This window comes from Zosterops lateralis, assembly GCF_965231275.1.
Source record: "Zosterops lateralis genome assembly, chromosome: Z".
Lineage (NCBI taxonomy): Eukaryota > Metazoa > Chordata > Aves > Passeriformes > Zosteropidae > Zosterops > Zosterops lateralis.
The window spans coordinates 86706759-86733181 of record NC_139800.1 but is presented as its reverse complement, the minus strand read 5'-3'; the positions used below and the strand labels follow the sequence as shown (position 1 = coordinate 86733181).

The 26423-nt window shown below is 38.0% G+C and overlaps 2 protein-coding genes across 3 annotated transcripts; both read left to right on the top strand.

The window, feature by feature from the left end:
* The first annotated feature begins 146 nt into the window (after nt 1–146).
* HTATSF1 (HIV-1 Tat specific factor 1) lies at nt 147–19128 on the top strand. The gene is made up of 11 exons (XM_083883702.1): nt 147–404; nt 4033–4237; nt 4551–4598; nt 5689–5843; nt 6883–7046; nt 8648–8747; nt 9276–9365; nt 9858–9995; nt 10368–15709; nt 16420–16541; nt 19064–19128. Exons 1-9 carry the CDS (start codon nt 228–230, stop codon nt 10641–10643), a joined length of 1353 nt encoding a protein of 450 aa, XP_083739828.1. The 5' UTR covers nt 147–227; the 3' UTR covers nt 10644–15709; nt 16420–16541; nt 19064–19128.
* A 14-nt stretch (nt 19129–19142) lies between these two features.
* LOC310922834 (uncharacterized protein) lies at nt 19143–25822 on the top strand. Of its 2 annotated transcripts, none has more exons than XM_083883704.1 (4): nt 19143–20119; nt 20729–21142; nt 23266–23325; nt 23977–25822. In XM_083883704.1, the coding sequence occupies exons 1-4, from the start codon at nt 19426–19428 to the stop codon at nt 24015–24017; spliced, it is 1209 nt and encodes a 402-aa protein (XP_083739830.1). In that variant the 5' UTR covers nt 19143–19425; the 3' UTR covers nt 24018–25822. The 2 variants fall into 2 exon arrangements, with proteins under 2 accessions (XP_083739830.1, XP_083739829.1); XM_083883703.1 differs by having other exon boundaries at nt 20726–21142.
* The last annotated feature ends 601 nt before the right edge of the window (nt 25823–26423 follow it).

Genomic DNA, 26423 nt, shown 5'->3' with positions numbered 1-26423 from the left:
GCTACAGCTCAGGATAAAGGGGCGGGGCGGGGCGGGCGGAAGCTACGGCGGTGAGTGGGGTGTTTCCGGTGTTGTGTGCGCGCCGGGGCCTGGGCCGGTCGCGGCGGCCGCGTCAGGTGCGTGGTTGTCCGCGCGATCCCGCCACCGAGAGGGACAGGGCGGGCTGGACGCGCCGCAGGCGGCGGCGGAAGGGGCGCAGGTGCCTGAGACCCAGTGAACGGGACAGCATGAGCGGCGAGGACGGAAATGAGGAATTCTACCGGCAGCTGCAGCTCCAGCAGCAGTACGAGGCCAAGCCAGCCGAGGGCGAAGGCGAGGGCGAGTCCGACCCCTTTACCTACGTGGACCCGGCGGACGGGGCTGCCTACGAGTGGGACCTGGAAAAGAAGGCTTGGTTCCCCAAGGTGGGTACGAGGGAGCCCCGAGGAAGGGGGAAAGGAAGAAGCAGGTGATGCCGGGTCTCGTCGATGCGGAGGTGTCCGCATTCAGCCACATCGTGTCTGCTGCGAGGTCTCAGCAGCAACAAAACACACCTTTTTACAGACAAAACTACGGTGTCGTCTCCGTCTTTGACTGCGCTGTTGTGAGGAGCCGTGCGTTGGCTATTCGCCTTGGCGGAGAATCTGTAGAGTTGCTCGGGCCTGCGGTGAAGTCACTGTTATGTTTGTGGATGTTGATTGGAGGGTGCCTGGGATATGTTTAGGTCTTTGCCACAGTAGCTGTGGTGATGTGATCTCTTTGTGGGCAGTGTAGAAAATAATTAATATGTTACGAGGTCTAGATGGAAATAAAGTAGTATTATGCCTCTTTTATTGTTATCTGAAAATAACGTAAAATAAAAAATGTGTTGTTCCATTTCCTTCAGTCTTACAAGTGCAATGGAAAAATAAGTGTATTTGTCTTAGTGGCATTCTTCTGCGTGGAAATACTTTATAGTTTCCAATTTTTAAGATTATTAAATGTTTTAAGTGTAAAATATGATTTTGCTGTAATAACATGGTTCTTTAAGGGGAGAATGAACATAAATTTATTATGTTGTGCCAATCTACTGATCTGCGAGTGAAATAGTAGTTTTGCTATCATATAGCAATGAATGAGGGTAGTTACTTAATTTAATATTAAGACATTTAATGTCATCTACTAGATGGATGTAATATGCCAGTTCTAGTTTATGACTGTGAATTCACTGCAATTCAGAGAAGCTGAGTGAGAGCCTGTAGTGCCAAGTTTGAATGTGTGTAAACCTAGGAAGGTGTCTGTAGACCAGATGGCTTTTGGAACAGTAAAATCCAGACTCATGAATTGGAGCAGTGGAGAAATGAGTATTCCTGGCTCCCTTAGGGGTCCTATATCCTGTAAGCACTGTAATTTGTGAAAAGGGTTTTTCTTGTTTTCCTCACATTTCTTCCCTTTCTTCTCACCTCTCTTTTGAAATGTGTGTCGTGTCAATAGCTTTTGTCTTTCCTAAGTGCTTTTCATATCTGTTCTGTCTTGGAGAGGAGATAACATTAAGGGTTGGACGCGTTAAATAGGAGCAGAAAAGTTCCTTATTAAATAGGATGTATAATAGAAATTGGTGACCTATCCATGGCTCACAGTGCTGCACAAAGATTCTTTACCCAGCTGGGTGCCATCGAGGTTTTCAGGTTACTTCTTTCGGCTGATGATTACTACTAGAATTTTTTATCCACAAAAACTGAGGAAACTGTTTTAACCAGAAGTTGTACTTCTTGCTCCATGGCGAGAAAGCTGTACTTCTTTCTCCATTACTTTCCAGTAATAAAATTTTTAGTTTCTATTTCTTCACAAAAGATGGAAATATTCTGACTGGTTGAAGTAATCATTATCTACAGACTGTCATTGCACTGCTGCTCTGCTTTGTGAGTAGAGTGTCTGCTGAACTTCCTCTAAAGCATGTTTCAAAGCAGTGCAAAAAGTGAATTAAATTATTTGCCAGTATTCCCCAGAAAAATTTGGAGACAATAAAATATTTAATAGAAACAATTTTAACATGTTTATTATTTAATTATTTTTATTTCATTGGTGCTGTGTTGATGAATACCAGCTTTTTTAGTGCTTCACAGACATAGCACAAAATAACATGTGGAATTCATCTGCTGCTTCTATCACTTGCTGTGAAAATACAGACATTAGCTGTCATGTGCAAACACAGGGTATCTGTTCTTCATTTGTTAATCTGTTCCTTTCTGTTTCAGTGAGACCAGCAGTTAATTACATGCTCACATGTCCTGTAGTATTGTGTTTCTTTTCCTATAAACTTAATTACCCCAAACTGCAGGATGGTGTGGGCATGTAGGTAGGACTGATATCTGTGATGTTCTCCACCAGAATTGGATTGAAGTCCCCAGTAAATAATTCTGTGACTGCTTATTTCTTGTGCTGTCATGGTATGACAGAAGTTTGAATAAAAGCCTTTATATGTGTATAAACTCCTCTGTGGTTGTAAAAAGACATTTTAAGATGAAGTAGTGGTAACGGTTATATGGTAGGATGTAGCATTTTATGCAAAAAACATCTTTGTAACTGAGTGGCAAAATTTGATTGTCTGTGGTAGATAATTTGCTAATAGTAAATGGAGGTTTACACAGAATGCAGTTCCCCCAGAAGCTGAAAAATAATCCTGTTGCAAGTTTAGATACTAGTTTGCCAGTAGGTTTTCTGATGAAAATTAATAATCCTGTTTACCAGCAACTGTAGAAGCTTCTTAACTCTCTGGATTTTGTCAACTGTAGCACTGAGGATTTGCTAAGATAGCTAAGGTCAAAAATAACTTGATGAGAGCAGAGTCTTCTTTTTTTAATTAAATGTGGTTGTATCTTGTCTTGATACTGTGTTATGTCATACCTGTTAGAGCAGCCGTTTGCATTCTTTGAGGTGTGTGGCAAATCTTGTTTAGCCTAAGTGCTATTTTGTGCTAACCTTTAAAGTTATGGGATGCCATGGCATCTTGTGTTATTCCTGACAAGCCTGGTACTGTCAATTTTGCATTTCTGATTTGTCGTAATGAAATTTTAGAGTTGAAACATTAAGCTTCAAATCGCTATGAAAGATAAGAGATTACATTTTCATCACTGACACTTGTAATTGCTCTCTTACAATAGTTTAATGGCATTAAGTTTTGTTCCCTTTTGAATGTAGATGAAGCAAGTGCAGCAAAGGTCAGAGTCAGATAAAATTTTCGAAGGTTAAGGCTCAGTTTTGAGAAAAAATATTTCAGAGTGTGCAACTTCAGAAAATACTTCATAATGCAGAGATGCTAACATGCGCAGCTATGATGTATCTCTTTTGCATGTGATTGCTAGTGGCTGGAAGTACTGGGTGTAATTTGTGGAGGTTTTTTATTTTATTTTGATCTCTAAAACATAGACATTGGTCAATCTTATATTTCATCCAAATATAGTCTTTCTCTGGAAAAGAGCAAGCTAATTCTTTATCTATTCATAAGATATAAAGTAAACTTATTTATTTTTTAATTAATAATTATTACTGTTGCCCTAGAAACAAAGTGTTAAAATACATTTCTGCTTAAGTGCAGTATTTACTGCCTGTCAGCACAAATATATGTAATTTCTGGAAACAATTCCATGAAAAGGCAGGTGCCTACAAGTGTCAGTCATTCATCATCAGTGTCACTTTATCACTTCACCGGTGATCTTTGCCAAGATTTTCCTCACTTCACCAAGAGCGCTTGGTTTCTGTCCTTCAGGCAGCTCCAATTCACATGGAAAGCAGAAAGCTTTGTTTGAAAAATGGCAGAACTTGTGAAATGTTTGTGTAAAAAAACTACATAGACTGTATGGAATTTGCGTCTTGATCTATTTCAAGTAATGACTGAACTAATTGTTCTTGTTGTGTGTATGGCTTTGTAAAGATCATTTAAAAAGTTACAAAATACTGTTATTTTCTATGTTGCCAAATTAGAAAATGACCATGACCTAACTAATGTTAAAATACAAGCCTGATTTTATAGTTCTTTGAAATTCTATAATAATTTTCCTAATTTCTTTATAGATAACAGAAGATTTCCTGGCAACCTATCATGCCAACTATGGTTTCCATGCAGATGAGACAGATACTTTGTCTGCTTCTGGTACAGCCACTGAAAGTAAACAACCAGTAAGTTCTAAGACAGCAGGAACACAACCATCATCAAATGAGACAGGACAAAAGCAAACGGATCCAAAACAAAAATCAGAGAAAAGGAAGCTAGAGCCAGGTAAGTGACAAAACACTTCCCTTTGTGTAGGCTGTGACCTGTATTGTACTGAGGAAAAACTGGCAGTTGATCATTGTTATCTGGTAGAGCAAAGATAAGGTTGTGATGGTAAATTTGCAGAATGGTTCTAAAACTGTGTGGTACTTCATAGGTATCCTCCTGAATCTGGATACAAAGGGGAAAAAGGCAAATTAAGGCATGTTCAGAGCTTCTCTGTGAGCAAGCAAAAATTCTGTTAAATGTGATGGAATATAAATGTGTATGCTCCCATGTTTAATGTATTATCATAACTGAATTAAATTCTTGTGTTTAGGGTGGTTTCATGTTGAAGAAGACAGAAATACAAATGTTTATGTGACAGGTAAGTAATAGTGTTTGTTTATCTACTTTGAGCTAAAGATGGTAAAAGAAACTCATATAGGCCTCTAATATTATCTGTTCAGTCTGTCACTTGCAAACTACTTAATATTATGTCTCTGACTGCATAATGTCTTTGTGACCTTTAAATTGCAGATGTGGGAAACAAGTGGAATGGATGTATTCTGTGCTTTTATTTGTTAAATGGGGTATTTTGTGAGCTGTGTTAGCCAAGTCACTAATTTATTCTTTTATAAGAAAAACTGTGTCTGCAGGCTTTTAAGGGATAAGATAATGACAAGTTTATGATGAAATAGTGGATCAAGTATGCACATCACTTAATCTATAATTTTCATTTGTTCTAATAATTATTAGGTGAGAAGGAGGATACAGTAAAAAAAAAGTTGGGAACAGAGTGAGAAAGTAATGTGAAGGCTCAAATGAAATTATCTGCGCGCTTATTATGGTGTTTTTCTACCTCTTTTGGATGGTGCTATGTCTAGATGCATATACTCACACTTGGTGGTTGTGAGCAGTCACAGGGGTCCACATACTTGCATTTTCAAAAATCTTCATGCAGGCCAAACTAGCATGGGACATCCACATGATTTTCTCATCCATTTTGGGTTTTTTTCTTATCCTCAGTTCAGAGTTTAGATCTTAAAATCTCTATACTTTAGTAGTTACTCTTTTTATTGAATTTGTGAGTGGAGAAAACAGTTGTCTGTTTATAGGTCATGTTCTTATGGGTGGGTTTTTTTGTCTCTGATACCTAGAAGTGCACTGGAGCTTGGAGCTTGGCAGAAGAGTTACATTTACAGAGGCCTTTTGTCCTCTGCAGTGTTGATGACGTGTGACAATAAATCGCTACATGTGCATATTAGAGAGCACAGAGATATTTCTGTGCATTACACCTATTACAAAGTACAAAATATTGGTATGAAGTAAATGCTTAGAAGGTAATGCCCAAGGGCAGTGGTTTCTTGTCCTTTATTTTGAAATCTTTTGTTTAAAGAAGCATGAGAAGATTTGTTCTAATGAGTTTTTTAAAAAATAGACCATATTTAAGCCTTCCATTTGAATTTATTTTGCAGGTTTACCTCCAGACATTACAAAAGATGAATTTGTGCAAGTCATGTCAAAATGTGGTATCATCATGCGAGATCCTCAGACAGAAGAACACAAGATCAAACTGTACAAAGATAAGGAAGGAAATCTTAAGGGAGATGGCCTCTGTTGCTATCTGAAGGTCAGTGGTGCACTGAAATGCAGTTTTCCATTCCTTTGAAGGCATATATGATCACTGTTTTAGAGTCGCATTCAGAAGATCCTTGAAAATCTAAAGCACAACTTGGAATGTACGTGTCTGTTTGAAAAATTGACTTCAGAAATACCCACTTATTTCATTGTTTCCCCTTATCCAACCTCACCCTCTGCCTGGAAATAATACCATATAAGGCCATAAGGCTGAACATGTCTCTATATGCTCCTATCTTGGGTGCCCTAGATTATGGGCTGAAATGAAAAACAGTAAATCCCTAGATTATGGGAAACCAAGAATACAGAAATAACAAGCCAGGAAAGAACATATTGTACTCCTGTATGTACAGCTTTTCGCTGAGAACCGGTTTGGTTCAGAATTGTGCTTTCATTTTTTATTAAGCTATAAAAGCTTAATAAAGGCTTATAAAAGCTTATAAAGGCTCCAGTACTATTTCCTTATGTGTTTTCACTTGTGAATAATTTGGAAAGTTGGTGATTGCAAGTGCAGCCAGCTTTAGTTCTGCAAGAAGCACCAGCCAGTACTAAATCAATGGCTTGTAGTCTGTGCTATTTTTGTAATTGTAGTAGTTAGGGCTGTGGAGTACACCAGCATAAATACTGTGTGCCCTCTAAGACTTTTAGGAGCACATTAAAAATTACTTAAGAGTCTCAACATATGCTATTCTTGGAAAAGTGATTCATATTTTATAGGAAATCAGTCCCCTGAAATCTTTCCTGTTTTTAAGTTCATCAGCTTGCTTGGATATTGTACTTTAGTGTCTATAACATATTTGAATGAAATATATACAGCTGCTTTTGGAAGTATTAAGCAATTACAACAGGAGTGAAGAAATACTGGGTTTTGATCAAGAAAACAGTGCTAGTTGCATGTCAGAAGACAGCATTATGGTTTTCAGTAACAGGGACTTAATTTTTAGCACAATATACTTAATGACATGTTATTGGAGTACAATTTGATTTCACCACGTGTTTTAAAGTTCGTGCTGTGTTTTATCTTCCAATAGAGGGAATCAGTTCAACTCGCTCTGAGGCTTCTGGATGAAGCAGAAATCCGAGGCTATAAATTGCATGTGGAAGTTGCAAAGTTCCAACTGAAGGGGGAGTATGATGCAAGCAAAAAGAAGAAGAAATGTAAAGACTACAAGAAGAAGTTGTCGCAACAGCAGAAGTTTGTATTCTTTATTTCAGTAAAATATTGCTTGAATTCTAAGTGCTATTAGTAAAGTGCTGCTTTCTTTAAGATACAGTGCTAAGTTTTGCAAAAGTTAAAGACTTGTCTGATAGTGCAATAGCTTAACTAATGTATGTTTGAAGGGGACTAACTCCTAGATTAAGTGTTGATATAATGAACTTCTTTGTGATTCACACATTAAAACAATATGTAAGGAGCAATGGTGCCTTCAGATGTAGAAGAAAATATTACAACTCTGGGGAAATAAAAGATTCTCAGTGGATAAAAGCATGTGAGTCAGTCACAATATCTGGGCTTACTGTTGGAAGGTCATAACACTCTGGCTGCTCACATATATTTAGTACCATACTGGGGAAGTTGCAAACGGCAAGAAAATAACTTCTGGCTGCCACAGGAGCAGATACTAAAATATCTCAGTAGGTTCCTCCAGACATCTCTCTCTGCTATAAACTAGGTTTTGAGTTGTACCTTGATTCATTGCTTTTGTCACTTAAAATTTGTTTTTCTGCCTTTTGGAACCAAGAAGATGCAGATTAAAGAAGAAAAAAGTTTGAATACTTTTGATATTTCAATGAAAGCAACATTCCACTAAGCATTGTAAATAGTAATGCAGAAATGTTTTCCTATAGTTAAGGGGAACAAAGGCTATTTGATATTTTATCAATTTTTAAAGCCAGAAGTATATCTGCCCCAAAGATATACTGACGGTTCTTACTATAAGAAGTCTCCATTGTATGGGAACATGTATGAAAATTATGAAATTGCATTTGACTGAAATTTGTGTGAATAAAAGGACTCTGTTCCTTTTGAGTTGAAGAGCATAATTTACTTGTATAATTACTCTCACTGGAAATCCAAGTTTTCTTCAGCTAAAGTAGCAGGTCCAAGAAGAAACTTAAAATATCCCCACCCTAATGTTTGATCTTGAGATTTAAAAGTGTAAGTAAATGTGTGGGGGTTTTCGTAATAGGATATGAAATAGGTATTTGTATGAGAAGTAGGATTTGCTGTGAGAAGGCAAAATCCTAGAACAGATGTGCTGGGTTACATGACTGGTTTGTGTTAGTGGCTCTATGCTGGGGAGCAGAATACATCTTGTAGTAATGCCTGTGTAAGAGTTGAAGTGTTCTTGCATGTTCTTTTAAATAAAAGCAGTTAAATTTTACCTAGGGGAATAGTGGATCTCCATTCTTTACAGAGTAAGTTAGGAAAAAATAGAAAAATACTGACATTTTAATTGCACTTGAAAACAGCTGGTTCCTCTGTCTGAGTTGATGTTAGGAGGGCATTAATACTTCATAAATATTTTGTCAGTGTTTTAAAAAATACTGTATTTTGAAAAGTTATTTAAATTTGCTCTATGAGCATTTAAGTACCTTAAAACCTCAAATTTTTTGTAGCAGTAGCAAACCTGGGTAATTTCTGCATTCTTTAGAAGAATAACTTAACTCTTTGTCTCAAAATATATGTTAATATATTGCAAGAGATGCCAAATTAATGATTTTTTTTCAACAAATACTTGTAGAAACTGAAGAGAGCCGCAACAATATCTTCTTACTGTTGCTTCATTTCATTAGACAGCTGGATTGGAGGCCGGAGAAGAAAGATGGAGCAACTCGAATGCGGCATGAACGCATCGTTATTATCAGGAATATGTTTCACCCCAAGGACTTTGAGGTAGGGAAATGCAGTTTGCTTCTGTAGATTGTGCTGTTAGAAGCTAGCATGTCTAAACTTTTTGCCATACAAATTGTAGCAAAATTCTAAGCAGATGAAAACAAAATTAAACTTGCTATTTGGGAAGGGTGTTATTCTGTGTCAAATGTCTGCTTTAAATTCATTCATTTCTCTCCAAAAGCAAGAAAAAAATGTTGGTAAGGACCTATTTTTCAAGTCAGGGTTTTTCACTGTCTGAAAAACCTATATATCTGACAATATTCCTTCCTGGGGTGGAAAGAGGAGTAAACAGCAGTAATGGTTAGAATGGAGAAGCAAGCACAAAATAGCTTTATTAATAAGTATTACATTTATTAAATTAAATTAAAAGCTGTCTGCCAACTCCCAAGTGGCTTTGAAGATGCAGCATAGTAACAATTTATGGACTTTAAACAGACTGACAGATGTGTACCACTGGTGATGGAGCAAAAATAAAGCTGAGAGAAGTGAGTCCTTATGTTTAATTAATACTATGTAATTGCTTTGTAGGAGGACCCTTTAGTGCTAAATGAGATAAGAGAAGATCTACGGACAGAGTGTGAAAAGTTTGGTCAAGTAAAGAAGGTTCTCATATTTGATGTAGGTATTTTTACATGTTGTATTGGCAGAATTGATGTAATATGGAAAGGTGCAAAACACTTAGGCTGCTTTAAATATGAGATATGAGTGAAGCATTCATTTGGGTGTATTTACTTAATGGAAACTTGACTTAATCTTTCAGTACTCTGAAACTTTTGGAACTTAATGTCTTAAGCACCTGTCAATTTCAGACCCTATAAAGGCGAACTATCTCTTCCCAGGAGCTTGGATGCATGTTACAAATTTGAAAGTGTATGGATACATTATTTGTAGCTAAGCTAGCTGAAGTGTGTTTTGTTGTCAGTGTTAAAAAATTGTGTTTTGTGTGCCAATAGGACAACGTATGGAAACTTGAGAACTAAACTTTTCAAACATGATTATGTATGATCAGAATGGAGCTATATCCTGATTTATTTTATAAGACAATATAAGGGTATTGGAATGAGTGCATTAATTAGAATATTATTAAATGCAAGTTACCTGTCCTTGCAGAGGCACCCTGATGGCGTCGCTTCTGTGTCATTTAAAGAAGCAACAGAAGCTGATGTATGCAAGCTGACTCTAAATGGAAGGTGGTTCGGTGGCCGTCAGCTCAGTGCTGAAACATGGGATGGCGTAACAGATTATCAGGTAGCCTTTCATCATTCCCTTTTATCAAATATGTCTTCAAAACAGTAAATCTGCTTGAATTCTAGGAGTGCTTGGCATTCGTGTCCCCATACCCTTCCCCTGCCCGCGCCTGTGTTATCTTGCTTCACTTCAAAAGCTGTAGAATGTCTCCAAAAATCATTCTCAATTTTTATTCAAGTTAGTAAAAAGTTAGAGGACCCGTTTGAGTTCTGAAAGTATCAACTTAGAGGATTAGCCACTGGACAGATCATTAGTTCACAGTCAGCATTGAGATATTTCTGTAATATAAATATTTATTTAATTTTATCTGTGTAAATAATAATTTTGACAAGTATGACTCCATAATGATGTGTATAAACACTTTTTTAACAGGTAGAGGAGACTGCAAGAGAAAGGGAAGAAAGGCTTAAGGTGTGGGAGTCATTTTTAGGGGATCCGGATGCAAAGGAGCAGCAAACTACATCTGATTCGGATTCTGCGTCAAGTAGTATTAAACTGCCCGAGGGGAAACAGCCTCCAGAGGTTAATGACACACCTAAGGAGGATGAAGGTCATAAGAGGGAGAATAATGGTGAGAGCATTAATGAAGATGGAGCTCCATCCACAGACAGCAGCCTTGCAGGCAGTGATGGTGAAGCTGATACATAACATCTTTAATACTTTCTGAAAGCATGATTTTTAGGGTGATGTTTGAGTGTATCCCTTTCTTCAGGGTGACTGAAGACAATATTCATATGAATATAGATATATTAGAATGTCATCAACTGTGTGCTTTGAAGTTTTCATTAAAAGCAGTATTTAATGAGGTTCTAGAAGTTTGTATTAATTAGTTACAGGTGAAGTAACTCAAGTTGCTAAGAATGCAGTGAAACTCCTCAGGCTTCTTTTGTTCTAACTATGCTTGTCAGTGTTTCATCATGTGACTGTGAAATATGTTCCAACTCTTTAGTTTATGTGACTACATGTAACTTATGTAATGCAAAGCTTTTACAACATTTGTGGATTGTACCGTTAGTTTTTCTGTAGCCCTTGAAACACAGTATTTCAATAATTTGTGTCCTGGTATGTTGGATCATTTTATGGAACAGGTGCTGTGATCCATATAGGGTGAATGCATCAGATGTGTTGCTATGTATTAAGTGGCAGATGAGTAGTATCACGTCACAAGCTTAAAGAAAGTGGCAGACAGTGTTGCCATAGCAACCCCAAGGCAAACTGAGTGAAGAGATGTTATTAAATCACAGCATTCAGAAAATTAGCTTTTCCTTCCCCATTTAGATCTTCTGTTGATGTTGGATAGAGGCTGGAATTATGTCAAGGAGACTAGAAATGCATGAACACACGTATTGTCGGCCATAACAACATTGGTTTTACACTCTCATGGTCTGTATGCAGTAGGTATCAACCCAAAATAGGCTTGATTTTTGTGGTGGCTTCTTTGTTCTTGCTTTTCTACTAGAATAAGGGTTTTTTATTAACTTTGTTTTAACATGTTGAATGTGAGTTCTCTTCAACATTTTAGTTTAGCTCTTCACAGTGGGGAGGATCTTAAATATTTCATGAAGTTTAAATGCTTTTGGCAGATCAAACTGCAGTTTGTTGTGCAAAAGTTAGAATACTTTAAAACATGCTTTCAAATAATGTTCTTACACGGAAAAAGTAAATGCTAGTCCTCTTCAAGATATTTCCAGAAACATGGACTTGGAAGATATTCTAACTTTAAATATCTTAAGTGGCAGGCTTTCAAAAATAACTGGAGGGAGCTGTTTCGGGCATAGTCATTCTTAATTTAGAATTCCACTATTTTGATAAGTAAGGCTAGAAGAACATGTTTTTAGGCACAAAGTGATTAAAAATTCATAGCATGCTGTTCATATGGATCGTTACCAGTACACATTTGCAAGGAGGATCCTTTGAATTTTTTTAATTCATATTGGATTGCAAGAAACTATAAGATGCTAATTCCTGTGTTTCCATCATGAGGTAATCAGAATATTCTGAAAATACTATCTTCAAACTTTGTGCTCTTACAGATTACCATACGGATTTTTTCCTGAATTCTATATGGTTGTCTAAGTTTGTTTTGTTGGGGTTTTTTTAATATATAGTCAATATGTGTGGGTGGCTATGCCAACAAGAGTTGGCAGCTGAGTTATCACTTGCTGTCATGGTTATGAATTACATCTTTTGTGACAGAAATAACTGTCATATTTTAATTCAGGGGCTAAAAGTGTGTGGGGGTCATGATACGCTGATATGACAGATTTCCCATTTTGAGTTGCATTATAAAGAAGAGACGTAGCTATTGCCAGCTAAAAAAGTCGATTTTCTCATCTTTCCAAGTGTGATTGTGTGTTTCAACAAAGCAGGTGTTTGAAGAATTCAGGGAATCTGGAACACTGCCTGGTTAGTACCTGCACATAGTGGTATATTCAGATACATTTCTGGGTTGTGTTGGTTTTGCCTTAGTTATTTTTATTGGTAAGGTGCACCACAGACCTTTTAGAGCTGGAAGTGTTTGCATATGAGGAGTGTTGTTTAATTTGGTGAATATTGCTTTCAGCGTTCCTTTTTTTCTTCCAGCTTCTAAAATCCAGGCTTTAGATCTCTTACCTCTTGTGGGTTTTTTGTTTGTTTTTTAAGGGAGCCTGTTGTGTAACACTACACAATTAAATCACTTGTTTTGCAATGGAATTACAACTGATATTAGAAAACTTGTGTAATCTATATATGAAACTTGTAAAGTTCTATGGAACCTTATCATGGTATCAGATGTGGAATACAAGGTTAGTGTTAGTGTTTGAAATAAGACTTTGAAAAACAAGGAGTTGTATGTGCAGTAAACCTTCCTCTGTCAAACTGATGTGCAGATTTGACTGACTTGCTGCAGAAGTTCAATGTGCTCTTAGTCCTTTAACCTTCTCCTTTAGACCTTGCACTAAAGTAGAGCACCAACCAAGACTGAGACCAAATGCTTTACTGGCTTTGCTATTAACTAGGATTCTTAAGAAATAAAAGCTTTTTTTCCATGCCGATATGTTGTTTTCAAGTGTAGCATTATACTCAAACTTGTATTTTCCTTTTGTCTATCTCCATTTTCCCTAGTAAAATGTAAAAATATATTTTTATAGGCTATTCATTGAGTTATTGAGTCACTTAGTATTCCAAGGAGAGGTTAATGCAGCTGTGACTCTTTTCAGCAGATTTTCATTAAAACTAAATTCTTTAGATGTTTTCCTTTTTGAAATTATTTATGAAATTATTTTGAATTTATGAAAATTTTATAAATCAGTCTGAACAGAAATGAAAAATTTTCACAGAAGTTAAAATTTCTATTTTGAAGTATGATTATGGAATTCTTATAGTATAGAGCAGTAGTGTTTAATAAGAAATTTTAACAAATCTGAACAAGCTGAGTTGCTTTTTAGACTTTTCTTACAGATCAGCATCATACATAAATTGGTAAGAAATTAAAACCTAAAGGAATTTTCACTGTATTTCTTCTTTAATTTAAAGTGTTTTCTACTTACTTTTCTTGCTCATTAGAAGTTACAAAAACAACCTTTTTGCTCGGTTTCTAAGGGATTTTTAGGTCTCATTCCAGTGTACTGCATGTTCCTCCATCCCTATGCTTTTGGTGAGAGGTCCATTTTAAGAGAAACTGTCTTCTTTCCACCGTGTATGATGAAAACAATGCTAGCAGCAGGCTGAAACAACTTGTGGCAAATTATTTTTGCTCGGTTTTGTTCTAGAAAAATAGTTGTTTCTACCAAATTTCCATGTAACAAAATGGATATAAAGTCACTTAAATACAATATGACAAAGTGTTAACTGATCCTTCAGCATAATGTGGCAGAATCACTTTCTGAACCATCCAAAATAATTGCTTAGCTTCAGGATAAATTGGTAGTTTGCTTTAGAATTTAATGCTGTTCAGTGGTTTGTGGGGAAGGAATTTTTATTGAGTTACAGGTATTCACCAGAGATGAATGACGTGGCTGGAGGAGCATGGCCAAAGTAGACATCTGGAAACAAAAAGCCTCAAAAGGCTTTTTCGTAGGTTTTATCTTTCTTTGCAGGTTCTTGAATGTTCGTGTACATGTGTAAAGAGAGAATTAGTTTCATTTTGCATCAAAATGTTTATCTGTTTCTCCTTCTGGCTTTTAAAAAACTTTAAATTAAATTTCAGTCCCTTGAAAAGCTTAGGTTTTGTATAAGGATTGCAATTCACTTAAAATCTTTAATATGTTAAATGCAGTGCATTTTAGCTAAAACGTGTGCTAGACATTATTCAGTTAAGGTTAACCTATTAACAATTACAAATAATTAGCTTACTTCACTTAAGAAAACTTGAAGGTGTTGGATGCTTTATAGAAACACAGACCTCCCTTTCATCAGTATTTATACCCCGATTTCTTAAGCCTAAACCAAACCAGATTTGAGGGGAAAAAAATCCTATAGATTTTAATTGGATTTTAAATTCTTATTTCTGCATTTGAAGAAACATACTGCAGTATGGTAAATGAATTCTGTGAGTTGCATATTTGTGTTAATTTGAGTGTACTGTAGTGCTCATTATAGCTTAATGTCTTACTGTCACGATAAGCTGAAAGTTCTGTAAAATATAGAATTATGAAACCTTTTGCAGCAAACTGGATTTTTGCTCATTCTGTAATAAGAAAGTATATTGTTAGATTAAACTTTTCAGTAAGTAGTCTTGGAATTTTTTCTGACAGGTGATTTTCTTTCAATAAATTAATAATTTTCATTTGTCCTTTAGAAAAGCAACGTTACAAAGCAAATGGTATTTGAATAATATCTAGACTTGTGACAGCATCAGAGAATACTCTTTGTCTTCAGTTTGTTTCTTAAAGGGGTTATGTTTTATACTACCTTTTTAATATACAAACTCATGAACAGAACAAGTCTTTGCTGATTAGTTTTAAGATAACATATTTGTCTTTTTTCCTCAGTAAAAGATACCATAGCATTTGATGCACAGGGGCTTCAGTTTATAGACACATTGCTGGAACTAAGTGGGATGTGGTATTCGTCCCCTGTATGTGGGTTTGGTCTCAACCTTCGTCCTGGCTTGTGGTGTTAACGGACCTGTGTGGAGAAAAAAGGAGCAGGAGGGATCACTGCAGGCACCATAGTTGAAATTGAGATTGTGAAGATGTTTTTAATATGGATTTTAGAGGAGTATTTTAATATTTTTTCTCAAAAGTTTTTTTGGGTTTTTTTCTTCAAAGCTTTACACCTCAAATGCTTCAAAGGCACTGGAAATAAGTAATTCAGTTCCTGAAGTGACGAATAGGGATTATAATCCCATTTTACCCTGTAATTCTTTCTAGGAGCTTTTAACTAATGCCCTTTTAATCTGAGGAGAACTTCCCCTGTCGGCATGAGAGGAAGCTCTCAAATGAGGTCTTGAAAAGCTTTAGCAGAGCAAGTCTCTGCCATATGAGACAGTTTAGAAAAAGGAGTCAGAGAAAGAGCAATGGAGATGTTGAGGGCTCTTGGCCTGCTGGTAGACTAGAATCCAGTCTGTCTCACAGTGAAAATGTGTTTATGCAAACAGTGTGTCAATAAAACACTAAGCACGGTCACGGGAGCTCTCCCAGCCTGGTAGTTAAGTTGTTCTGGGAAGGGCAGAGGGCGGATTCATACGTATTTAGGCAGAGGGAATTGGATTGTGCTCTCCAGCTTTCTGAGTGAGTAAACAAACTCCTAAAGCTACTTTATAAGAGGCATAATGACACCAGTTTCATGACTAGTCCCTCAGTGAGTTTTTTCCAGCTGAGACTGGCAGGCTTGACCCTGTTTCAGTATTTCTGGAATGGCTGCAATTGTCTAATTTTGGTAAACTTGACACAACAAAACCCAAACTCTTTCCTGCTGCAGCCCTTACAGAAAAGAATGATTTCCCTCCACCACCACCCCCCTCCCACCAACCCAACCACCCCTCCCGCCCTGTATATAAACAGATCCAGCAAAGAAAAGTGAGAAAATTGATTATCCCGTTTATCTGGGTTGGAAACGGGCCTCTTTTTCTCAGAGGTGTTTGCAGTTACCAATTTAAGTGTGAATATTCTGTAATATGGCAATAGGAAAGGTCCTTTATTATCCTTGGCAAGTTTGGTTCTCTGCCATGACTTGTTTATCATCTTACTCCAAACTTTTTCAGAGTCCAGAGTCTCTTCTTCATTGTGTACACGTTGTCATGAAAAAAAACAAAACCAAACAAACCCAAACCTACTTACAATCCTATCTTCCTCGTTCCTGAAACCTCCTAACCCGGTTGACTTGTTGGAGTGCATTTCATGCATTCTTAGCAGATAGGCTGAAGGAAACGCCTCATTCGGCACAGCTGGAGGCTAGAAAGTGTGGGGAGTTCATGAACGTGGCTTGTCTTCTGCTGCAGTTGCTGCAGTGCACTCAGAGCTGGCTGGGCCCAGCAAGGATCCTGACCTGCTGGACACAGCACGAGGGTCTCACATCTGGAAAACATGGCTGGTGTGATGCTGCTGCTGACAGTGAGTTAAGGTAGGAGAATTCACTGACTTCTTCAAATGTTCCCTTATTTGACGAATAACTTGATGAGAGGGAATGCCTGCTTGTTAAATTGTGGTTTAATACTTGGAAAGTGGGAATTTTTTTGTTTTTAGAACTGGTTTGAACTACATGAAATCAAGGATGAAGAGTTCCCTGTTGGAACCTACCTCCAGTGGTAGGAAGTCAATACTGCTGGCAAGGGTAGGGAATGTGAAAAACATTGTAAAATATTAGCTCTTATGGTGAGCTCTCAACAGCTACCACTCTTCAACCTGTGTTGACCATGGGTCCTTGTCCACCTGAAAGAGAAATAACTTGGACTATTTTGCCATGAGTAACCCATTTGAAGAGTAGTGTCATACGAGCTGGATTCCTTTCACCCTGAGCTTCAGTTCTATTCTATTTTGGCAATGGCTTGTGGCAGACACAAGTTGGAAGGATTTCTGCCTTTTGCAGACTTTGTGTTGGATGATGGAATAATAGGAAGTTCAGGTAATGAAGACTACAGTGTTCCAAATTTATGTCCTGTCTCCTGAGACATTAGAATCCTTGTGCCCATATGATCACTAAGAAGACTGAGATGTCACCTAGGTTATACCCAGCCTTCCTCTGGCTACTTGTTAGAAAGGGCAAGAGATTTTTAAGGGAAGCAGTGGAAAAAAAGAGATAGATGGCATTTTTTTCTTTAAAATATATTATTTTTCCAGCATTTTAACTGGTCACAATCACACAATTGTTTAGCTGCTGCACACAGATAAACGATGCTGAAGGAGCCCAGAATTAGTGTCAGGAGCTAGTTAGCATGTTAATAAAGTGGTACAAAGACATAATGGCTTGTACTGAGTGAAGAGTGGGGAAAGTGATCCTCTGGGCTGGTGCTAATGCTTTCTAAATTGTATGTTGATGTGTAGTTCTGGAGCAGAGTCGGAAAAGCTGCTTTGCTTCTTGCTGTTGAGATGACTTCTTGTCCTTTCTCAGGCCATCTGGTTGCTCTTGTCTTTGCCAAGCTTTCACTCCTTGAGTTGGAATTTTCAATGGGAAGTGTTGGCCTCTGGCTGAGCAATCGTAAAGTTCCTTAACCCAAACAGTGGGATGCTTTCTATAACAAGACTGGGAAAAGCCAATGTCTTTTCCTGCGCTCAAAGTCCTTCCAGTTTTGTGATTGGGTTGTGCTAATTCCTGCTTCCCCTCATGGGCCTTGGGAAGGTGCCTCTAAATTGGGAGTAAGTGTTTCTTAAAGTTTTCCAAGTCTGGGAAAGCTGGGTTAGTTTTAAGGTTGTGAAAGATTGTCTTCTGAATCAGAGTGTGACCTTGAAGTCCTGTTCCCACTGCTGTGTTTAGGTGAATCTAGGAGGATGTCGCAAAGCAATAGAAATTCTAAAATAAGGACTAAAGAGGTCTTGAGTTTGGACATGAGTTGAAGTTGGTGACAGGAGATTAAGGCTGGTTGAGCAAGTGACCATGAGTCAAGGAGAATTGAACAGAGCGCATGGTGGTGGGAGATGGAGGTAATAAACAAAACTAAACCTAGAAGCAAATAATAAACAGGGACAAGAAGTTTGTAGATGAAGGCTTAAGCATTAGAATGGGAACAGATTATGGCTTGACAACCTTAATCCTCATATTTCTTAATATCTGCATAGTTGTCTTACGGCCTAAGCAGTTTTTTTTCATATGTAAGAAAATTCTGAGAAACTGTTTGAAGGCAGTCTTCACTGGCATTTCAGAGTATCCCTTGAGATACAGATAAGTGCAATGTTTATTGGGTAGCTTCTGAGGGTTGGGGGATGTATGACTAGGAAAGAAACCAGATAACTGTGTTGAACTACATTAAGCAGTGCTGTGTATTTCAGAGTTAGTTGGAGGGAAATGCATAACTAATGATTCATGAGGTTTTGTGCAGTACAACTGGCTATTGGCCAAAGGTTGCCCTGATCTCTGAAAAATAACAGCCTTCCTTTTGCTACCAAGATAAATCAATTATACTATACAGTGTCATGAGCTGACAATGAGACTGGAAAATTGAATAGAAACAATAGTCACTTCACTGCATTTGTAGCCTGAGCCTTGCTGAATATGATTTTGATTAGAGCAGGACTTGTGAGCTCTGGCTGGGAACTTAATCCGTTGTGGCCAGAAACCATACAAATGCATGAAAATGAGGCTTCTCCAGGGCAAGCAGTGACACTCCTTGTCCTGTTCTTACCATATCTGGCAGCAGAGATTTTTAAAGAGAACAAAAAGGGATCACAGTCTTCTGTTAGCTTCCTGCAAAGTATTTTAAGTGTAGTTCCTGCCTTAAACCTGTAAATTCTGGTCGCCCCACGGTGAGTATTTGAGTCTTGCGCCAAAGTTTTAAGCAGATGGCAGACCCACCACATTCCTGGGTAAGTTTTTCACACAAGAAAAGGTTATTTCTTTTGTTGTTGTTGTTGTTGTTTTGGTTTTTTTAAACTTGAATTTGCTGTGATTTGAATTTCCAGTAATTTAATCTGAATGTCTTTTTCTAACAGGTGAAGCTACTAATTACTCTTTGAAGTCTTTTGTTTTGGAGATCTGTGCTGATAGTGATTAAGGTACTTCAGACTTTACCTTGTCTAAAATTATTATTTTCAGCTCTAATGTCAAATAGTGGGGTTTGGGGATTTGTTGCTCGTTTTGTTGGGTTTTTTTGTTTGTTTGTTTGTTTTTTTTCTTCAGTCTGTCATTATGTTTTTGAGCAACACAAAAAACCTAAATTGGACAAAGCATTTTGATAAGTTCACCCTGAATTCATTCAGGCATAGTGCCACCTCTGAATTATTTTTTTAACGGTTTCAGTTGTTTCAGAGGGCATATTTGCACAGTACTAGATCCTAAGACTTAAAAAGTCAGGATGAGAAATGAAACCTGGTGGGTAAATGTGCCCATTCTGCCCAAGTATTACATTTTAGGAGTATCTAATAAATCAGTAAAGAAGAGGTGCATGGGAAAAAGCAGAAAAACAGAATCTAAACAGAATCTGATCCTACTAATAAGTGTTTTTCTGGCCCCTACCATTTTTGGAAGGAAGCTGGGCTCACCACTCACTAGGCACTTGGAGTTGAATATTGTCTCTTTGACCTGTCTGGGTGGGTGTGTTTTTTTTTTGTTGTTGTGGTTTTTTTTTGTTTGTTTGGTTTTTTTTTGTTGTTTTTTTTTGGTTTTTTTGGTTTTTTTTTTTTTTTTGGTGTTTTTTTTTTTTTTTTTTTTTTTTTGTTTTGTTTTTGGTTTTTTTTGTGTGTGTGTTTGTTTGTTTGTTTGCTTGTTTTTGTTGTTTGTTTTGTTTTGTTTTAGTTTTTTGGGGTTTTTTTGCAGGGGCTGTTGGTCCTTGAAAATGGAAGAAGCAGCAAGAAAGCTTCCCCCAAAGCCAAGTAAAAGCAAAGAGCCTGTGAAAACAGAATGGGGATCTCAGAGCATGGTGTTCACCTATTTCCAAGGGGACATTAACAGCATGGTAGATGAACATTTTTCTAGAGCTCTCAACAATGCCAAGAACCCCCAAGACCTGAGCACAAAGCACAGGGGTGATACTGTTGTCCTGAAAAAAGGTGAGCTCATTTCAATATGTGAGCCTGGTGTTGGATAGGGGTGACGGGCTTTCACTAAAGTATTTAAGATCCTAAAAACCTGAGCTTAAATTTGGAATTTTGTGCAAACAGAAAGCAAGAAAATCATACTTATAAAACCCTGAGTTATGTAGCTAGGACTTCCTGGGTAAACCCCTGTGATTGCTAGAGTGATTCCCAAGCTTTCTATGGGCCTGTTGGCAGGACTTGGTTTCTATTCATCCTTTTCCAGCCAAGTGTTCCCCATCACTGCTGGATGCAATAAGTGCATCATGACTTAAGTTGTCATCTTCACAAAAATATATCTGTCTAAGCTTGCAGCTCTCAAAAACCTGCCTAAGTTGGTTGTTGTGTAGTACTTAAGTACACACTTAATACTTAGTAGAAACATTGATGGTGGTGGTTTAATCTGCTTTTAGTATGAATTTGTGGTTGATTTTTAAGATAAACAGCACTAAAGTGATTATATATTTCTGTTAAAATGAATATGCAATCTGCTAGCATTCCCTTTAAAAGTCCACTGGAATTTGCCTTGAGGAAAAAAGTAAGAATTGATGAGACTTCAGATGCTTTTTTTCTCTTTTTTAGTAGACAGCATGTCTCCCCATCAGTGGAGTTTCTCTTCACGTTGCTACAAACCATATCCATCGTCTTCAACAAGCATGGCAAATTCTGCCCTGAATTTTTCTGCTGCTGGTGTGGTAGCCCAGTGCCAGCCATCATCTCTGCGTAGTCGTCCAGCTCAACCTGCAGATTTATGGCCCTTCCCTCCAACTGGGTCTCCCAGTGTCACTGGATCAGTGTATCCTCACACCCTCCCTGACCTCTATGCAGCTGATGAGCTGATCTCTGACAGGAAATACAGTTCTCTTCTTGGCCTTCTGCAACAGGAAAGGTGCTTAACATCCATGCAAGAATGCACCATGAAGCAACAGTCAAGTTCTGCTTGTATGACTGGACCTGCAAGGTTACAAAATATGAGTCAAAGTTCAGCTCCTGGGGGAGGTAAACAAATACTAGCACTGTTCTTTGATGACTTCTGATGTAAAGGGACAGAATAGTACTGTCTGTTCCTACACTCTTTAAGCTGGATCCAACTCACAGAAATCTTTTACAGTAGATTACTGTATGTTATACATATGTGTATATGTGTATAACATATATACATGCCATGTTATGTACTGATACGTTACGTACTGCATGATTGATCCTTGGGATCAATTAACCATATAGTGTCAGTTCATCAAAAAATGTGCATGTCCTACTCACACAATATGTCACCTTCTGGCTTACGTTGGGGAGACATTTTAAGTGACTATAAGCATTGTTCATAGTGCTAACACAATCTCTAATACTCTTTGGTATTAGGTGTGGTGTGTACCAGATGCTCCCTCACTGGGACCAGAAAGGGGTGGCCAGGAAAGATCCCTGAGCAGCCTCTCTTACTGTGCAGCCTGTTAATTGTGTTCTGAGTACAGGATCAAAACTGCAGCCCTTACTGACATGGCCAGGATTTTTTCTCCCTCTCAGTCTCTGCCCATAGCTGGAATGATGAGGATTCAGGGGCTGGTGGACCAGCCTTGTCTTGTCTCCTGGATAAGAGCTCCCTGCCATGAGGCACTGCTGCTCTGCCTGCCAAAGGCTACATCTACTCCCTGCAGGTTTCCCTGAGCTAATGCAATTCACAGAGTGATGATTATTGCTTGTTTATTATCCACAATTACTAGGAATCCCAATCCTAGGTACTACCAGCACACAGCAAAAAGATGCTTGAAGTTCATTTATGTCCCCACAGTATCTAGATCTGCTGGATAAAATTGCTCTTATGAGTAATTCTGCCTTTGAGAAGTTCTCTGGGGTTAGGCTTCTGGCCCAAAGTGTTGATGCCTGTTGGAGTACATCTGCATTGCTGTTCCTGGGCATTCCTCAGTCAGGCAGCTTTGACACCAGTCTCCAAGAAAAAGGGTTGTGAAATTTTGGGAGTCTGCTGGAAAAATACAGTGCATCCTACCTGGTACTTCTAAACAAAAAAGATGAGCCATGTGAAGAAGCAATCCTGAGGCTTAGGCTTTGAAGAATAAGCAACTGTGAAATACCTTCTGGTTACCCAGTTTTGAAACTGCATCAACAAGAATTTGGAAGAATGCGGGCTAAAGACTGCCTGCAGATACAAACAGGAGTTTATCTAGAGTTCCTCTTTTGAATATACAACAGAGTTATGTTGTTATGAGGACCCTGACTGTAGGTGTTTTGCTAACTTACTACTGCTAGAATGTCTAATCTGCCCATCTGTGTCTGTTCATGGTAAAGGGAGAGTGTCTATATCTTCAGCTGTAGTGCAGACTTTCTGCTCATGGTGTATGAGTGTATGTGTTGCATAGGCACTCACCCTAGATTTCATGTAGGTATTGAATGAGAGTTTAATTACTCTAAAGACATTGTCTGAACTGGGATCTCATTTAAGAACAAGGTAAGGTGCCGTCTTCCCCCAAGGGGGCAATGCAAGCCTACAAGACTTGGGAACCCCAGAAACTGACTCCTTCAGAAAAACAGCTAACTCCTTAAATTAGTCTTGTGTTGATAACAGGGAGGCACTGCTAACAACAGTGGACTGTTTTTTCCAAAAAACATCGGAACAAAATGAGTGAGGAAAAAATTGAAAAGGAAATTAAACAGCTCAGTATTTATTCCCCAGCCATTACCAATTAAAGCCCTTTCTTTTATTCAGGAATATTCAGGAGCCTCTAAACCCACACATGTAACATCATCCTTGTCACTGTCAGACAGCCCAGCAAGGGCAAATAAGAAATGGCTGGTCCATGCTCACATGGAGTACTTGGCAAATCCCTAGGATGTGTGCATTTAGTTTGGCTATAGGAATCCTTGTTTCCTGGCTCTGTCTGTTAAACATACTTCTCCTTCTTCTGTGTCATGTTTAAGAACAGCTAAAATTTATATTTATGGAAGTGTATGTTGCTGTGCCAGACAGCACAGAGTTCCTCAGCACCTGTGCTATAGGCTGGGCTGCAAAAGCACAAGGTTTCTTTAGTAACTACTGTCTACTTTTATCTCTGTGTTGAATCTCTGCTCATCCCCAGTGCCTTTAATTTTTTTTTTTTTTTTTTAAGAGAGAAAAGCTAGCTCTTACCAAGGCTCAGAAGATCCCAGTGTAAGCCATGCCACTGCAGGTAAGTAAAGAAACTAGCAGGTTTAGAACAAATCAGACAGAAACCTTGCTTACGCATGTAGTATTAAAGATGCTTCCTTGTTTGCTTTTGTATTTCAAAAGCTCCTTTTTCTCCCAGATAGAACCACCACTTCCCATAACCACATTAACAAAGAAGAAAAAAAGCACTACATTATATTAAAATTAGATACATGGGGTTTTTTGACCCCATCTACCTTAGGTTTTGTGCTTATACCATCAGGCTGCCATTTCACAACGCCTGTTTTGCACTCGCTGTCCAAGTTTCCATAAAGATAGAAGATCCCATAAAGATAGAACAGCCCTTGCTTTGTACCTCAAGCACATATGTGGTAGCACTGCTGCAGTTTGCATCAACAAACTCACCATACTGCTGGGTGAGTTGTTAAAAGAAATTATTCCCAAAGCATTTAGGCTTCCATATTTTTGTTGGTGTCTTGATATTGGTCATACCCCAGTGTTGATTCTTTGATGTGCAATGTTTCGGGGATACTTTGAATGGTCATTCTGGTTGTTCTAGTAAGGGTTCTTTTGAAACAGAACCAAAGGTACAATTTTGTTTGCACAACATCATAAGAGATTGCAAGGACAGTGCTGTGCTGTTTGACCATCCTGATGCTTCTGTGTCTTTCAGGTATTCAGATTCATGACAGAAGACAAGATTTGTACTTCTAACAACTGAATGTTTCTACTTTGTTCTGAAAGAGATATTTCTGTGAACTTTTATTATTTGCAACTGTGAATCAAGAAGAAATGAATTGCAGCTATCCTGTGTTTTTTTTCTTTTAGCTGGAAGAATACATGTGTTATTTACTGTCTGGGGAATGACAAAATAAGCCTTTTCAATACAGTAAATAATTTCTAATGTTTGTGGTATTAACCTGGCAGTATGTTTGTTGTGACAATATATTGTTTATTTAATGCTTTTCATGTAGCCCTCTTGAAAGGACTCCTGCACTTTTAATGTTTCTGTGTTTATTAATTTACCAGCTCCTGATAAGAAGCACAATTCTTATCAATGCAGCTGATAACTCGTTAGTGCAGGGATGCAGTTAGCATAAAAATTCAATGCTGCAACTTCTTAGTCTGATTTGATATCTCCGTATTGTTTAAAATAGTCTTCTCCATATTGTTTAAAATAGTCATAGGCCACTGGCAAGAGACTTCAACCAAGCCAGCAAAGCACATGATTATGTTTTGAAAGTGCAGCAATTTGTGACCATACTTGCAATTCCTAAAGATACTCTTCAGAAATTATATATATACTTATGCCTAAAGGTTCTCTTTTGCCCTCTCACTAGTGTATAATCATCCTCTAGAAAGCCATGAATTTATAGTACTCTGAGTGGAAACCTAGATTCTCATGGGGTGTAATTAAAATATCATTCAGCAAAAAGCTGCAGGTAGGAGTTCTATTTTCCCAGTCTCTCTGCAGGTGTAAAAGATTCTTTTTCTAAATAAACTCTGTGGGTTTATTTTTCCCTTCTCCATTGGTTGTACATTAATATAATATAATGGAGCATGGTTAGCTTTTTCTGACAGCTCTATGCAGTTGCTGAAGGCAATTTGACGTCGTGATTTTATAGAACAAATATTGAGCTGGTATAAACGTTTGTGACTGTTGCACCAGATATATCTTCTGCCACTGCTCCAGTTATGACACCTTGTGTAGTTTTATAAATAATGAGGGTAGCAACATCAGGTGTTTATGGTACTAATTTACAAACTGAGATTTTGAAAATAATTCTTTTTTTAATTCTACAAGTTTTCTCCAGCAGTTACATGTTCTACATCAATCTGAGATCATTAAGGGAACTCCTTTAACTAAACTAATAGAAGATACACTAACGTCCTGTCTCCCTATAGATGAGCATGGAAAAAAACCCCACTCCTTTTTAATATTTCTACAACGATCCCTTTCTTCTAAGTTTAAGAATAATTTTCCAAGTGGTTTTCTTTTGTTATCCCAAGTTACTTAATTCCCTGATTTAAAAGGCTACATGGTAATATAATCTGACTTCCTCTGTGGCCGAAGCAAAGATTTCCAACCTGCAATCGGTACATCTGTCTTAAGGCATGTGCTATAATTCTAGTGAATTATGAATCTCTTGCTTCAAAATATTAAAAAAATTTTTCTTCCCTCTTCCATCCCTTCCAAAGGAAAATACTCATATATTTTCTCTGCAAGGTCTGAGAAGACAGTCTGTTTAAATGCTCTTAAATGTAGTGCTTCCTTGAATAATTTGTTTTACAGCTGGGAAATATTCAAGGTGACTTATAAAGTCCTTGGTTCTGGTGAATTTTCCAGTTGGGGTTGAACAGTGGGGGAGAAAACCCTTGTTTTTGAATGCATGTTCCTTATTGCAATTTGCCTTTAATGATTTGGTATAATAGAGTTTTGAACATTTCACAGCAATTCTCTGCATCAGATAGGCTTTTCTTTATACATGTATAGATTAAAACAATACAGATACACATATATGCTTCTCTAGAATATTGCTTGTCTGGTGTGGAGTGTTTCTTGCTCTCCAGCCCAGGCTGTTGGTGTGTTCTTGTGCTGCCCTGCAGGAACTACATACTCCAGTGACTGTCTTCATTCCCATTCAGTGTGTACTCTCCTTGCTGGCAAGGACTTGGCAACCAGGATGCGGCATCCAGCAGCTGCCATCTGGTACTTCCCACAGCTATTTTTGGTCCCTCCTCTGAATGCAGCAGTCTTGGAGGTGATGGAAGAAGGAATGCTGGATAATCCCCTTTCAACAGCTTCTGATTCCCTGAAAGCTAATGGACCTCTGTAGAGACCATTCTGAAAGATAGACAGGGGCCAGATGTTACATCCCTGGAAGTGTTCAAAAAGTGTGTGGATGTGGCTCTTGGGGATATGGTTTAATGGTGAACACAGTGATGCTGGGCTAATGGGTGGATTTGATGATCTGACAGGTCTTTCCAACTGTAATGATTCTATGATTTCCTATTACTGACCCTGTGAGAAACCACTACTTGCCTTTGATTGGGTGTCTTCTAGTCCCGGAATAACTTGTTTGCACAGATGGCTTTTCTCCTGTCTTTTTCTGATGGGCA